At 22.2% G+C, this 18,261-nt stretch overlaps 1 protein-coding gene across 1 annotated transcript; it reads right to left on the reverse strand.

Moving 5' to 3' along the window:
* Window positions 1-2,163: 2,163 nt before the first annotated feature.
* Calr (calreticulin) lies at window positions 2,164-15,416 on the reverse strand. The gene is made up of 8 exons (XM_011504245.1): window positions 15,279-15,416; window positions 10,979-11,083; window positions 6,788-6,991; window positions 5,081-5,232; window positions 4,589-4,855; window positions 4,293-4,529; window positions 3,330-3,482; window positions 2,164-2,420 (listed from the first exon to the last, which is right to left on the reverse strand). Exons 1-8 carry the CDS (start codon window positions 15,361-15,363, stop codon window positions 2,403-2,405), a joined length of 1,221 nt encoding a protein of 406 aa, XP_011502547.1. The 5' UTR covers window positions 15,364-15,416; the 3' UTR covers window positions 2,164-2,402.
* Window positions 15,417-18,261: the final 2,845 nt, after the last annotated feature.

Here is an 18,261-nt window from a genome sequence, read left to right on the forward strand (position 1 = left end):
AATCAAATAAATTTTAAGTCAGCTGAATAAAATTCATAAAAAAGAAAAAATTTGATTATTAATCAATTTATTTTAGAAATTAGAATGCTATCAAAACTAACAATATCTAAAGCTTTAAGAAATAAATAATAAATCCATGTATAGTTATGAAATAGTGTACATTTTAATTGATAAATAAATACAGAAATACTCTTGTATTTTATTTATTTAAGTGCTACATACATAATCATTTAAAATTAATGATAGCAAAATATAAATTATCTGAATGATGATATCAGAACAAAGGAAAAAACTGAATAATTTTTTTCATATTTTTTTAATAAGAATAAATAATTATTATAATGTAATCAAATGTACAAAAAATAGTGACTTGTATATTCGTATAAATTAAAAAATTAAATAATATTAATTAAATTACTATTGGTTGTCGCTGCTAGAAAATATTGATATAGATGCAGAATAGAATAGACATAAAATCATGAAATTTACGCGATAACAGAGCAGTATAGAAATAACCACAGAAAATCATGATTAATACATTTTATTGAAAAATAGTCGTTATTTATTCAAAATATTTACTAAAAGTATATATGAAGAATTATAATACGTTCAGTTTCTTCCTTGATACATTTTTTATGTTGGGCTTATCTTTCTTTTTCTATTCAAATTATTTACGTTTCATAAAAATTATGATTAAGTAATTGATTAGAAAAAAATGATTATTTTATATTTATTTTATTGATTATATACTATTGCTTTTTAATATTTGAAGAATGATTTACAATTGTAGTTTAGCTTATTAGTACATTTTACCATTAAAATTTACCTTATCGTTTTAAAATGTCTGTAAGTACCCTATATGGGTTCAAAATCGCTAAAATTAATAATGAAAATAAGTTTATACAAAATTAATTTTATTTATTTGTTATAATTAGATGTAAGATTTAATAATTATTTAACACTTAAACGCATGGACTTTTATATATTTGAGAACTGAAATATAGAATAATTTTACATTAAATTCAAATCTCTTTCTTTAACTTCATTTTTTGCATAAGAAACAAGTATTAAATTTTAGAGAAAATGAAGGCAGTGCCATAATTTTAATTGTAATTTAATCTTACCACTTTGCTGAGTGCATAAGTCGATATACTGCTTGATAAAAATATTTTAATCATTTCTAACATTATTACTTACTTTTTTTTATTATTTAAAAAATATGATAAAACATGTAATAAATACTCTAAATTTCATTCTGGAATTTGAATATTTTTATACTAAAAATAATTAATTATACAACTATAATTAACAAATAAATTGATCGATGAAATTTACTTAAAAATTATTCATTGTTCTATTTAATAATCATATTAACATTTATATAATATAGAAATAACTATTGAGATACTTCATTTAGAATTAAAGGCATAACAAACAATAGTGGTAACTATATGTAAAATTGATGAATTATATGTATTTATTTGATTGTTTTTAGTAATTATAAAAAATTTCATTATAAGTAATTGAGTAATTACTTTTGTATTCACCAAAATGAAAATAGTGATATTTAAGAATATATCACAGGATCCCTATATTATCTTAATCTATAATTTGATACAAATAATAATTTATATTTATTACTTGGCTGTTCTGACTAATTAGAATTAAATTATTTTCTATTTTTAATTTTGTTTTAATTTAATTTTAAAATAACAAATTAAAATATGAATGTGAAAAATACCAAAATATTATAAATTTTTACTGCAGACCTACTTATATTGATTCTTTGATCCACATAATCTAGCTTTTCGAAAAATGTTATATTTGTTTATTTTCATTGCTCAGTTCTTGTTGGTAATTAATCAAATAATTGTTAAAATATAAGTTTCAATATTTTATTGAATAATAGATAAATATAGGAAAAATTATTACCAATTCATCATATGAATAATTGTTCATACCTTTAAGTACATTACAAGCAAAATTTTGAGGATAATTTTTTATTGGTTTGATATATTTTTAAACATATAAAAATATTTTAAGCAAAAACAATAAATTCTGTCGTTACATAAATAAATTTATACAACAATTTCTACTAATTTAACGACGATACAGAAATGAATAGTTTATTGTAGTTGAGAATAGTGTATCAATAATCCAATCTTAGTTATAAAATAAAATCATTTTATGTTATCAATGAAACTGTACATCTTTACATTTAATTTAATAAGTAGAAAAAGTTGGAAGTACATTTTAAAAATGTTTGACAATTAATGATGATTACAGGACTCAAAGGCAATCATTCCTTGCATTCAATTTTCATTTATAAGATATTGGTATATAAACATCTTTAATGAAAATTTTCGTAAATATAAATAAAATTATGCTTCATAATGGTAATCTTACAGCTCATCGTGTTCCTATAATAAAATATAATTATTAGTGTAGTAAACACTATGATTAAAAATAGAAAAATTGCAATTTTTTTATACAAACAAATGTGATCATCTGATGCGCTGGTTTATAATATATAGATTCAATCAAAATATCAAATTTCGTATTTATTTTTAAATTAACTGTGAGCGGAATGCATAACTGCAGTTATGTTAAAAAATAAATATGTAACATTAATCATGAAATAAATTAATATTTATTATGAATTACGTATATCACAGTACATTTAGTAAATTGAGATGAATGAGGTCATAATGAAATACAGCATATGCATTCATAATTTCGGCTATTTTAGAAATATAAATTCGAATGGTAATAAAAATTATAAAAATTAAAAAAATTATAAAAATAAATACAGTGGGATTAATATAAGAAAAATGCTGTCAAATTGAAAAAATATCAACTAATAGCAGAAAGGTGTTATTTTTAATGAAGAAAAATTAAAAAAAAACATGTGCAACAATGACTTTTTATAAAAATAATTAAAAATTCGTAATTAAAAAATAGTTGATTGATCTTCATTAATTAATGTTATTAATCAAGTTACATAAGCATTAACTATACTATACCTATACACTATACACTGATTAATTCTTAAATAAAACGAAATACTTCTTTTATTTTGGACAAATAGATCAATGATAAATTTAGTTTTCTAATTAAAGGGTATATGTTAACATATATAAAAACTTCTTATTATTAAATATATTTATAACTTATAAATCCTGCGAATGAGATGATGCCATTACTAACATTCGTTTTTATTTATAAAAATAAGTCCATTATAAATTATGCAAAAGAAAAACTTGTAATAACTTTATATATACATGTTCATTAAACTTAATAATTTAAAAAATATAGAAACATCTATATACCTCTACTTCTGGAATTACATTATTTTGTACCTCCTCATCTTCATCTTCATCTTCATCAATAGCTTCTTTATCTTCTATACTTTCTTTGGCTTCTTGTTCTCTTTGCTTCTTTTCCTTTTCATCTTGACTTTCTTTCATTTTCTTCTCTCCTTCCTATTTGTATATATTTGTATAAATTATCAATTTTTAAATGTTATAAGACATTTAAATATATTAAAAGCTAAAAATTCATGTAAATATTCGGACATTGCAATGTATAAAACAGGGATAAATAAGTAGAAGTATGCATTATAAAGATAAGATGTTGAGAGAGAGAGAGAGAGAGGGAGAGAGAGATTATTTACACTATAACCACTACATCAATATTATATTCTATAAGTATATTAGTAACAAGGGCAAGATTTGCTCAAATTGAGTTAAAAACTAAATCACTTGATAAAAAATATTACATTTCAAACAATTTGATTTACCAATGTAGATTAAAATCGAATAATGTAAACTTACTAGAATATTCTAGTATAAATTCCAAATTATCATTATGACACACACATATCATTTCAAGAACTAATCGAACTAAATTTTACATATTTTTTTTCCTTCATTTTACCACGTTTATTATAGTTAATACAGCTTCATCAATAACGAAATAGCTGTTTCATTACAACTTCTTACTTCATTCAAACTACTTAATTGAATATTGGAATTGATAAATAATTTTTTGTATGAAGTTAACAAATACTTTAAAACAATAGCTTTCTACATCTTCAAACATTTATCAATAAATAAATTTCGCTTAAAATTATGTCACAAACTTTATTAATAGAGGAAAGAACTACTAATTACATTATTCAATTTTTAGTTATTTTCATATTATTATTATGGCTTAATAGTTAAGCTATTTATATCTAAACTACATATGTATAAGAAATTTAAATAACATAAATAAGAAATAATAATCCTTACAATAGTAGGTTTCCAAACATTTTCTGCGAATCGTTGAGCATAATCAGGATCATCTGTTAGAAGAATGTTATCAAAAATTGTGCCTGATTTAACTTGCCATAAATCAAATCCAACGGCGCATATTTCTTTTCTTTTATATAAATCTGGATCGGGAATATATTCAGGATTATCAATTTCTGGATGTATCCAAGGCCCTTCATATTTTGGATTATCTATTTGTTTCGGTTTCCATTCTCCCTAAAAATAATTTATGAAAAATAATATTTAATAATTACTATGATATTTAATATTTTTACCTTAAATTCTGGATTATCAATCATAGGAGCTTCCCATTCGCCATCCATCTCATCATCCCAGTCTTCTGGTTTTGTAGCATCGGGATCCGATATATGTTCTGGCTTGTCCCAATCATCAGGTTTCTTATCATCTGGATCTTGAATTGTAGGTCTATCATCCCAATTTGTGGGCTTTGACTGGGAAGGATCTTTAATTTTTTTTGGTGGCAGAAAATCCCAATCTGTTTCAAGTGAACCAGATTCTACTTTTTCATTATCAATAAGAACCTAATCATTTATTTACAAAAATATTATTAAACTAATATATCTTCATAACTAAAATTTCTAATAAATACATTATACAGTAAGAAACAAGATTTTTATGAGCTTACTTTGTATTATAAAATTTATGTCAAGTATCTAAATTTGAAGAAAGTGAACGTTTATTAAGTACAGACAAGACATAATGCATTTAATACAAAGTTTTTAATGAATTAAAAAAATTATCTTTACCTCATATGTATTATCTGGTTTAATGATGAGTGTATATAAATGAGTGTACACATCATCTTTACAACGTATATCCTTATTAATCAGAAGATTTCTATTTTTATAATTAAAAATTACATGTACTTTTTTTGTTCCAGGTCCACAAATGTCAGGTCCTAAAACAGAGTGATTTTATAATTTTCTATATATTTCAAAACAAAATTTAAGTATTATAAGTTATATTTTTGTTTACTATAATTTAATAATAATAATTTAATATAATACTAATAATAGACAAACAAAACATTAATAAGTCCATATTATTAAAAATACAGTATCTTAAAACTATGATACAGTGTTTGTTATATAAACAATATGGATGACATTAACAGACCGATTATATACAAAGAGCTTAGAATTTCTTGTTTAAATTCATTTAATCAATAAGTGATAAAACTCAAAGACAACTATATTAATTATAGTTACTCTGACGATTTTAGTGAAGTCAAAATTAAATGTTATTTTATTCCAAATAAAGTATCTAAAATTGTTTTCTCTTTAAACATCGTTAAGACTTTTATAATTTTATAATTTTTTATAATTATAAGTAATTCAAAGTCAATGTTGATAATTTTCTAAAATTTTATTGATTTCTGTCAAAACTAATTCATAGATTAATACAAAAAAAAAAAACTAAAAAAATCCAGAATTTCACTTAAGATTAATAATGAATTCATAACAACTACATAACTGGTTTTTTATTATAACTAGAAAACGCTCTAAACAGAAAAGTAGTAATAAAATATAGTTTGTTAAAAATGTTGGCCCAGATTTATTAATAAGATGATAAAGAATTTACTATTTAAAATTTTAATTGAGCACAATATATTAATTATTATATTTCATAATAATCATGGCACATTGTGTACCATTTTAATTTGTTTTATTACGTAATTATTAGACAGTGTTATAGAGAGTATTGAAATAAATAATTCATCTAATTTTTATATGGTTGATCAATCTCTCTATTGCAATTTATCTGGCTGTATAATTTGATATAATCAAATATAAATAATATAATCCCATTCTGCTGCAAACTGGTAGACCATATTAATATTATGTTGCAGCTTTAGTTCTTTGATAGTTTTAATAAATTTACAGATGAGTCAGTTTTTACTTTTTTGTATAATCAAACAATTATATAAATTTTTATAGTATAATTAAACAAATTAGAAGATAAATATAATGAAAATAACATGTACTTTTCATTTTTGTTTTTAAAATATATTTTTTAGCAAGCTTTTTTTAGTGGTATTTCGTTACATACTGAATACTTAAGGAAAGACTTATAATACTTGAGTCGTCGAATTTAGAATATACATAATTTTCATTGCATTATATATAAATTACAAGAATAAGGCGTTTGATATTTACTGTATCTTCAAAAATAGTAGATATATTAATTGTATTATCAAACCTACCGCGCAATTTAATATACTGATTCTTATAATTCAAATGTAAAAGTTTTACTGTATTAATAAGTGTTATAACTTAAAATATGTGCTGTTTTGAAAGAAAGTTTAAATACGATCTTATAAATATCTTCATGATAATAAAGAGTAATATTTCTGTTAATACAATATATATATTATTTTAAAATATTTTATTTGTAGTATATTATTAATCTAATATATAATTAAAAATAAATTTATACATATTTATAAATTTTACCAAACATAATAAGATATGGACTGTCTCCATGCATGTCATTCTGTTCTAACGAACAATCAAACACTTTGATATATCCTCCTCCACAATCGATATTTTGTTCATGTTTTACACTAAATTGTAAAACGAGCGACTTTTCTTCGTTGGTAAATGGAGCGAATTTTCGACTTGCAGCATAAAACCTTGCATCTTGAGAAGTTTGTATTCCTAAAAAAATTATATTTAATAATCTACAATTTTCAATTCAAATAGGAACCGTATTTTTAAAAACATGTATATACTACATAACAAAATTTTAATAAATAAATTTTAGAAACAATTCTAATGTTATAGATAAAATATTTTAATTTACTGCTGAGTAAATAATGGTGTTATTTTTCCAAAATTCTCTTCTTAGTAAAGGAAGATGTATATTATTATTTACTCTTATAATTAACTAATTAAATAAGTAAACTATAATTTACTCTTATATTAAAAAAACATAGTTATTACTTAAAAAAACTTGAACGATAATACATTTTAATAAAGTAAAAATGCGGAATCAAAATTTTACTCGAAAAGTATATTTACTTAACGATTTCAAATATTCTAGTATATTTTTTTCTTTTTGTTGAGATTATTTAAGATTGTTTTCTATATTCAGCTTACATAATTGTAAATGTTTAGAAGTTCCTAACACTAAAACTTGTAAAAATAGCTTCAATATTGAATCGAATAAGCAAGAAGTCTTAAAAAATAGCATGAGTCCTTGAAATATTAATGAAAAGGGACCAATGTATTTACAAAATCATTATATTAAAAAAATACTATAATTTTTCTATGAAATAAAAGTAAAAAACAATGGTTTAATGTTTATTATTAAAAGAACACTGTAAACCTCAAATTAAATAATTTTCTATTTTGATTAATTGCCTTTTAGTTCTACAGTTTTCCACGTAATTGAATAAATTTATCAATTTTTAATAGCACTTAATTTATTAATGACATTTAGATTCATTACTGAAAAAAATTACTAAAAAATTCATGTAAGAATCAAAATATTTGAAATAAATGCATATTATATTGCTTATACTTTTAATAAACTACTTTTTATATAAAAAAAAAAATAGAATTAGCTACAACAAATCAATTATACACAATTCATTAGTTTTCAAAATGCATTTATTTCTTATCCATATTTTAATTTTGTCATAATTATTACAAATTATATATATATATATATATAATTAACCATTTAATAATTAACAATTTGGAACTTTAATTTTAAAACTTTTTATCCGTATCAATTCTATATATTGCATAATGAAAATTTTTTTCTATATAATATATATATATATAAAGAAAAATATTTATATAATTTTACTTGTTTACTAGTTTTTGTTATCGAATTTTTAAAAAACGAATAAATAAGAGAATACTCCCTCCTCTTCAAATACTAGTTGTTCTTAATGACATACTGTATTTTATTGGTATTTATCATCTTCATAACCGTACGAATACGTGCTACTCAAAGTATTTATATATAGTTATAATTATGATTTAGTATTTGTTTTATAACAATTTACAAAGCTCATGTTCTTCTATTAAAACAAGTTCCTACAAGTGACATATATACCCACATTGCATTACAACTACATAAAATAATCGAATAATCAGTTATATTCTATATATATATATATATATATATATATATATATATATATAAACAATCTTTTGTAATGAGAAATCATTGTAAACGATATATTCAAAACTATATATTCTTAAACAAACAATTTTTAACATTAAGAATTCTTATTCAAAATAGAAAAAAAGATCTAAAGTGTGCGGTTAAGATATTCTACAATAAATTTCTTTAAAAAATATTTGATTTTAAAATCATTTTGTAACTATCACTTTCTAAATTATAAATCCTGTAGATTAAAAAAAAAATTTAATATTGTTATATTATACAAATGTTTTCCGTTTTCTTTAATTTAAAAGGTAGTTAGTTTACAAATTCTAAATTAACTATTGATCTATCTGTAAATGCATTCAATTTTGAATACACATACAAGATGATTTATATAAGCAACATTCGGAATTAATTAATTTTAAATAGGAAGATATTCAAATATCATTTAAATAATTCTTAGATACAAATTGATATTTTAAATTGAAATATTAAAAAGTTATATTGATAGGTATTACGAAAACAATAAGTGTATCTAATTATTGTGGTGGACTTACACAATGTTAATTTTACATCTTATATAACATTTCTTCACTTATTCATTAGTACGATTGATTTTTACATAAAAGAGTCTTGCTATAAAAGATAGTGTTATAGAATTTTAACAGTGACTCAATACATTCATACAATATACTAATCAGAAAGCATAAGTAGTAGTAGTAATTAGTGTATTTAATACAACCAAAAACGGATGAAAAATTTATTTTATATTACAAAATTAATAATTATTCCAGTAAATCACACGTAGTACAACCATATTTTCAATTACTTTTCAGGCCTCCTTGCTACATTTCATTATATATATGAAGGCATTTAAATATTCAATATTCAAAATAGAATTATAAATTAGACTAAATGTTATAATTTTATTGAAATAGAATAACTACGTGAAATTTTAATATTAATTAATCTTCTTTAATAATTTAAATTATTGTGGCTGATTATTATTATACTAATGTAACATAAAACTACTTAAGTACTACTACTAATAGGTTTAAATATAAAAATAATTCAATTAGAATGTATTGACATGCTTGTAGTATCACTTCGTATATACTTTTTAATATATTATTGTACATTCTGTGCAAAAGGATAAAGGTACAAAAGAAGAAAAGATATGATTTAGTTGTAAGGAAAGGAGAAAGATTAACATAAATAAATATAAGGCATTGCATCCTACAATGCTATAAAACAGTAAAGTATATACAGTAATCTAGCAGTGTTCATTGAGACTATTAACTAATTATGTTATGTTCAACTTTACAGATATCTAAAGAAAAGCTTCAATATTGTTCTCAGTGTGGAAAGTTAACTGCTCTACTGTTGATAGATAACAATGTACAATTAATCTTGAGATGCCAGAGCTTCTCATAATGTTAGAACACTTGAATGTTATAATTATTTTTCTGTTTTTTCAATATGATTTTATTTATCGATATATAGTTCATTCTTAACAGTTAAGTTACTAAATTATTTACTTTTACTCACTTTAAATAAACATTAATTATTTGTAACTTACAGAAAGTATAACCAAAATAATTAATTAAATATCTTGGAAATTATTCCAAATAAGTATTACTATGAAGTAATTAAATTTCCATATATTGAATTAATCTATATGTACTATATTATGATAATTTCTCTTAGATAATTGTATTATTTTTTATCATTTTGGTATTAAGACTTTACTTATTAAAATATTTATCTAATTTTGTATTTACGAATTTTATATATATTAAACTATACAATTGTTATATTATAAGCAGCTGAGTACCAAAAAAATATTTTTCTTTGAAATAATATTGAAATCGTGGTTTAATATAATATCGTTGTACCCTTAACTGATATGTTAGATGTGATTTTCTAGATAACAGGCATAATGCAAATTAGTAAATAAACAAATTTTTAATTCTTAAACATTATATAAGACTCATATTAAATGCTTCTATAGATCCATCGTTTTTAATTTGTAGACGAATAAAAAGTTAGTACAGAATATTTAATGAATAAACTTCTTTTAAATAATGTAATCAATCTAATATTAAAAAAGCGAATATATTAATATAGTATGAAATTTGTATATTACGATTTTATTTATAATGTATATTATTTTATAATTGACTTGAAATACAAATTCTATATTGATGCATTTATTACCAGAATAACTATATATTAGTTTGAATTTAAATACTTGGTGAGTATTGGTACAAATAATCGTTACATTTTCTAAGCCGATAACATAATAGCGTAATGTAAGTATATACAATATGCTATAGAGAGAATCAGGCATTCAAATATATTTATTCCACCAAGTAAGCAGGTAACAAGATATGATAATATTGACATTTGGATTTTTTTTTTTTTTTTATAAGCTAACAACCAAACTATAAATAACATCAGTGGTCTGTTTTATAGAAATAGTTAGAAAATAAATAATTATATTTCTGAATTAAATTTTTGGTAACCTTTATCATTATCTGGATCATTCCAAAATTTTCCATAACTTAAAACAAATTTTCCAAATTCTTGTTCTGGATGTTCAGAATATATCCAATTCTTTTCCCATGTATCTGCAATACAATAGTATATGTTAATAAAAAAATAGCATATACAAATAATAGGCAATCAGTACATTTCTTTAAAATATATTCGTAATTAATTAAAAAAATTTTTTAATGTCATAAATATACCTAAAAATTGAAAAAATTATCTTTAAGCTTTAGTTTAAAAAATATTCATTAAAAAAGAAGATGAATATGGATAATAAAAATATTTTTTATACAGATTTGCTTAAATAATTTATACACAAAATTCTTCAATTTTTAAAAGAACTGAAAATTATTATTCATGTTATTTGAAAATTGCAATATCGATAAAAATATAAAAATTTCTAACAATATATTTAGTGTTTAAAATAATGGAGTTCTTATCATTAACTTATGATGTAAAAATTTGATCAGTTACATTAAATGATAGATTTATTTTTTTTTTTTACTATTCTAACTTAATTTAATTACTTTTTTGTATAGTTATACAATTTAATTCTAACTATACAATTGATTTAGTTTACTTTTGACTCGATTATTTAATCTAACATAATTACAACAATAACAGTAAAATATTGTGGTACTGCCATAACAATATCAAAATTTCTAATAAAATTACACACACACTGTGTTGAAAAATGTAATGTAAATTACAATGTTATTTATATACACAACATTTGTTAGATTGTGCTTATTACAATATAAAAGAATAGTTCAAAGCTATAATTAGAAATATGAATATTAATGATTATAATATTTAAATAAAAATTATATAAAATTATATACATAAAAAATACAAGAAAAAATATAAGTAAAAAATTAATTAAAATGTAAAACTGAGAACAATAATTATATGCAATCTAGTTTTCAACATAAATATAAAAAAATAATTAAACAATAAGTCAATAAAAAACATACAGCTGATGAAATATTGTATATGATTATATTATATTTCCACATGTAACTTATTCATTTAGGTGTCCAACATGCAAATCATTAATAACTTTATATTCACCAAAAAGAATGGCAATTGTAAATTCCAAAAGTATTGGGAGTTCCAAATATTAATTTCTTTAAATATTATTGTTAAAGAAGTTTTTGAACATTCTGTAATTTGACATACAAATTGCATCAATGTTAAAAGTTGTAGACAAACGATACAATTTTGAAACGCGTTTTAAAATATCGATCGTTTTAGAGATAGTTTATTATATTTGAATCTATCTGTCTTAGAAATGTTAACTCGTTAATGTCGATAAAAAGTTCTTTATCTTGAAACAGTTATGTTTACTTTGATAAGATTGTATTCCATTTAAACACAATAGAAAATTTAAATTATAAAGTTAAACAAAATTATATGGTATTTTGCTTTGGTATTAAATTTTAATCAAATTGTAAATAAGCAAATAAAAAAGTTTGTATTTCCAATGTAACGTAAACAATGCTTACTTTTTACAAAATTATATATAAATTCCAGTTTATTATAATTAATGTCTTAATATATTTTTTCTTTAAAAATGATCTATCATTTAATTAAAGTTTTAATTTATAATAATTACTAACATCATTTCAGAAATTTATATTCGAAAATATCTTACAATGAAAACATGTTATGTTAATAGTTTTTATTTCTTTTGTTAGTTTCTTATCTGTAGACAATTATTAAACGAAATCATATATTAATTCTTTAAAATTTTTCATTGTTGCTACGTAATATTTTAAGATTATTGTTCATTTTCTGCATTTCATTATCATACCAAGATACATAAGACAAAAAGAGCTGAAAACACCATTGGTTAAGCTATTGAATTTTTTTAATAAAGCAAAATTTTTCATAATGATGTCTTAGATACTATCTAATGAAATAGATCGATGTTTATAAATTCTTTTCTTTTTTATTAGTGTGTTTACATTTTATACAGTTCCAGAAATAATTCCTTTCTACAGGCTACATTTATTTTTTAAATAATCACTAAATTTTATAATTGGCTGCAAACAGTAATAGGATAAATTCTATTTTTTAAAAATATATTAAAATATATATTATCTATATTTAAGTATTAACACTTAGATTATATTGTAAATCAAAACATATAAAATAATTATTTTAATATATTCAGATTTCATCAACATATATTTTTACAATTATACAAAAATTGTTTACTTTGACTCAATACCAAATTTATAAATTTCTAAAAAAAAATCTCAGCTGTAACTATAGTTTTCTAAATTACATATTATAACAATATATTAACATTTTATATTCATTGTAAATTACTTTGAATTTATTATTAAGCAATCATATATATTTAATACACTCTGCACTTAATAATACAGATATATTGTAATGCATATTAAGTAAAAACCATAAAAAATATTATATTAATCAACACATGTATTATTAATAAAGCATATGAATGTTAGTAATATTGTTATTATAAAAACTTAAATTATATAAAATATTTTAAATAAATCAATAATTAAATGATGTTGAATGGAAGATATTTCATTGAATCTAATCTGAAATAACTGAAATAACTGAATAAATTGTAATATGAAATAACTGAAATTGTATTAATTATATTAACAAATCAAAATTTTAAGAAAATTTGATGTAATATGAGAATAAGGAAAAATTTAACTTGTTTTTATATAAAATTTAAAATTTTACTTTAAAAATATAGGGCCACTTAAAAAAATTTAACAAAATTGTGTTCTATAACTACAAACTAATAATGAAAAATAATTCAAACTTTAATATTAAATATTAATGCAATTATAATTATTAATATTAATAATCATTAATACTGGATATTTTAATAAATTTAAATAAAAAAATTATATTTTTGAAATTTCTTTCATAATTGATACTTGATTAAGTAGATTATTTATACTAAAATTAAAATTTGTTAATATATTAAGTGAGTCTTCATTTTTATTTCATAATTATATAATTTAAATAAAACTTTATAATCTGATATAAAAGATATTTTGAAATACAGATAAAATAGATAAATGCATTAGATATTTTAAATTTTTTATTTTCATTATATATACTATTATTAAATCAAATAATATTTTATGAAGTACTGTAATTATATACATTATTTAAGTAATAAATAATATTATTTTTTTTATATTTAATCGACTAATATTATTCTTTCTTAAAGCAATCTCATATTTACATTGTTTTTGGCCTAATATTTATATATTGACATGCACACAGAATTATAATTTAATATCAATTAATATATTATTTATTTAAATATCATTTAATTAAAAAAAACTTTATTTCCATTAACTACTAAATTTAATTCTACTTTTATTATAATTATGTAACTATTATATATTTTATATAATTGAATTAAATTTTCTTTCTTCTATTATTAAAATTTATAAATTTTATTTCATCATAATCTCTTATTCTTTATTTATATTACTTTAGTATTTATTTACACAAAAAGCCTGTTTATATAGTTTTTATATCTACATAAGAAAAAAAAATTAAAAAGATTGATTAACATATTAATATGCTTGGTGTGAAGATATTTTACTCGATTATGAATAATTTAAGTCATACACTGTCACAAAAATTCATTTTACATATACTATTATAAATATATTAAATATCATCTTCTAAATAATTTGATTCAAATTTTACAAAAAACATTTATATTCAACTATAATATTTTTGTTATTTATTTTTGTTATTTTATTATTTATAATTTATTTTAATATTGAGTATTTTTCATAGCAATAATACATTTTTAGTATATTTACAACTATTTAATTAACTTATATTATGTTTGATACATATAAAAGAAAATAAATAAATAAAAACTAAAAAAATTATACAATCACATAAAACAAAAAATACAATTTCAAATTAATAACCAATTATTTTTCATTGCAATTTTCTTCAACATATTTGTTTTTAACAGTAAAAATATATCACCACATTTTGTTCGATTACCGACTGATGAAAATATATTACTTATTCCAACATGATATAAAATACAAAATACAAAATATTTTGAGGTTAACATTAAATTTAAGTTTGCATTATATAAAAAATATAAATTTTTTTTCGAATATAGTAATTAAATTAAAAAAAAAGAAATGAGTCGTCCAATCATAAAATAATTAATGCAAACGAATAAAACTCTTTTCAACAATTTGTATCTACTAAAATACGATAAAATTAAATTTTACTACTTGCCATCAAGAAATTGTTCTTCAAAGAAAACTTCTGCAAATACAGTTGATAAAGATACAATAAGAAGATATGTATTTAATAGAAACATATTACAATTTTAAAGGTTTCCGTGATCACTAATTCTTTCATATATTAATGTAATCGAACAACAACCTTGCTGAATATAGTACTAGACATTTAGACAGATGGAATCTAGCGATTGGTTAATCCTAAATAACGAATCAGAGTATACCACGCTCTATATTTTAAGGGATATACACGACAAAATTATAACATATAAGATATAATGTATTCGAATCATTAGATTTATTATTATACTATAATAATGAAACATTGTTTGCATGCAGAAAATCGTGCAAAATATTAAATGTATTTTACATATATATATATATATATGGCATAGTTGCGTTTATTGCATTTTATTAAAAGATTTCAAATCTTTAATTAAAATGATATAATCTCAATTTAAGCAGATTACTTAATTTTGGGTTTTTTGAATCCCTTTGTATCGATAAAGATTGTGAATTTTTATGAATACACTATTTCTATTTTTCTAGAATAGTATGTCCCCTCTTATGTTAATATCTTTATACATTATAATATAATAATAATATATAACAATATATTATAATATAATAAGCATCTCATCACATCTTTCTTATTTTTGACTGCCTATTCAATTTTGTCTTGTTACGGATTACAGCAATTTTACGCGGTAAACAAATTGGGAGAGGTAAAGTCACCTATGCTTAGTTAGAAACACTTGCGCGCCGAGTCATAAACAATTTTGCAAACTCGGAAAGCCTCACTACTCAAAATATTCGAATATTACATTACAATTCCGACTAACAAGGGCCGACGAACTCCCCAAGGCTAGACTCTTGTCATGTCACTCTACCAATCAGCATGACAAGAGTGATCCAGTAATCCCCTGAATCGCAAGCCTGTACTAGGATATTTAAGGAGACGCGCTTGTCGCTCTCGCTCTCTTACTAGTTCAATCAAGCATCCATCAAGATCGGATCGCCATTCTACATATCGACTACAGCTCAACGTAAGCCAAGCTCATTCGGCCATCCAACGCTACAGAGATCGACTCCAGCTCAACGGAAGCCAATCTCACTAGGCCTATCAACGCTGCTATAGAGATCGATTCCAATACGTACGTAACGCTATTACACACGTAAGCTACGCTATTACACACGTTCTTACGTACTATCAATGCAACTGAGATCGACTCCAACACACTACGAGGAATCCTTCTACCCGTCAAGCAGTGACGTGACACGGACATCCTCCCTCCCTCAGACCGCTACAGCGCTCATCTCGCCAGCGGCAACGGCGGCATCATCGCTGCCCCTTATCAGCGCGAGTCTCCCATTACCACTACGAGTTCATAACTACGAGTAGGAGAATCAAGCACCAAGCTATCAAGAATACACTTACAGGATTCTTGTTGCTAATATTAATCGAAGAAACTCTCATCTATTCATTGTATCATACATTCATTTTCACATACATAGACCACTGACTATTGGTTATTATTATTATATTCAATTGACTACTCAACCCAAGAAGAAGCGGAAGAACCCTCCAGGCTATCAAGCACATACGCGCAGACTCATCGTCACCACCACTACTCAAGAAACACTAATATATACACTATATCATACACTCATTCTAATATTAATAGATTATTAACTACTCATTACTTATTACATTTAATAAAAGTAAAGACTATAAGCACAAAAGGCAGTGTTGAGTTATTGCATTGTCCCTTCCACTTGCCAGCAAGCCTCCATCCACCATCATAGGGAGGTTTTAGTCTGATCCCAGACATGTCTACTTCAGTTAAGAAATTATTCGATGATCACTTAAGCATGCTTACTTTTACTACGTATATCTTGTACATTTTGTTCTTCTTTCAAATGTTCTAAATACAATTGGCTGTGTAAGATGTAGAAATCAGTGTCTCCATAGTTTTTTAATACTTGATATTTATATTTTAAGAAATATGTAATTGCAAAATAAAGTTAATTAAGAATGAAAATTGGCAAAATTGAATTATTTCTCAAATTCTAGTTAAAGATATTCTGAAGTACAATTGTATCTTAAATCTTTATTATTTGTCAAGTATTACATTAAAAATATTTAAAATATTTTGCTATAATAATTTAGATTATTTGTATTATATTGTACGAGTTCGAAAATTAATATTTTAGAATTAAAATTTTAAATTACAGAAACTTAATTTGACTATTCAGAATTATTTTATGGAAAATTACATATTATAAAAATAGCTATAAATATCTATAATTTCTAATAGGGTATTACTAATTTACACTTCTAATTAGGGTAATTACTAATATTTTTTTGTTGATTTTTTTTTAAATTTATTAATAAGACAACTTCTGGATAGATTTTTGTTCTTCAATTAATTCATAAATAGTGATATATTTGTTCTTAATAATAAAAATATTTTAATCATTCGAAAGTAATTTTTCTATAAAAAAGAAATTTCTATTTTTCTATTTCAATATTTGATCATTAATAATCTATTTATAAATTCTATTTAGAATTAAATTTATCCTGTGGTCGAAGGATAAAGATGATTGCATTAGACTATGTACACCAGTTGCCTGGTGGGAGAAAAAAGTGCTGGCAAGTGGCAGGGATAGCGCATTAATTCAATATTTAATACATTTGCTTATCGTGATGTTTATTGAATTTTATTTTACAAACTGTATAATAATGATTCTAAGATGGAGCTGAGAATCGGTGAGATCTTGCAGTTCCGTAATGGTTGTCACGTGGTATTAGCGTGCACTACATGCAGAGGTAGGAGGTCGTAAATCTCTGGATCCTCTTGATATGTTGTTTAGAATTAACTAAGAAAAACCACTAGATGTTGTGTGGGAGAATGCGTGGGCAAGTGGAAGGGTTAATGCACTGATTGAATAATTAACACATTTATTTCTTATTGCTG

Source organism: Ceratosolen solmsi, unplaced genomic scaffold, assembly GCF_000503995.2.
Source record: "Ceratosolen solmsi marchali unplaced genomic scaffold, CerSol_1.0 scaffold19, whole genome shotgun sequence".
Classification (NCBI taxonomy): Eukaryota; Metazoa; Arthropoda; class Insecta; order Hymenoptera; family Agaonidae; genus Ceratosolen; species Ceratosolen solmsi.

What these genes read in the sequence shown, in the direction of transcription:
- Calr (XM_011504245.1), bottom strand. Translation starts at nt 15,363, where the DNA reads ATGTTTCTATTAAATACATATCTTCTTATTGTATCTTTATCAACTGTA. An exon ending in TGAAGAACAATTTCTTGATG is followed by an intron (nt 11,084 to 15,278) that starts GCAAGTAGTAAA and finishes ATTGTATTGCAG; the next exon opens with ATACATGGGAAAAGAATTGG. An exon ending in TTGATAATCCAGAATTTAAG is followed by an intron (nt 4,530 to 4,588) that starts GTAAAAATATTA and finishes AATTATTTTTAG; the next exon opens with GGAGAATGGAAACCGAAACA.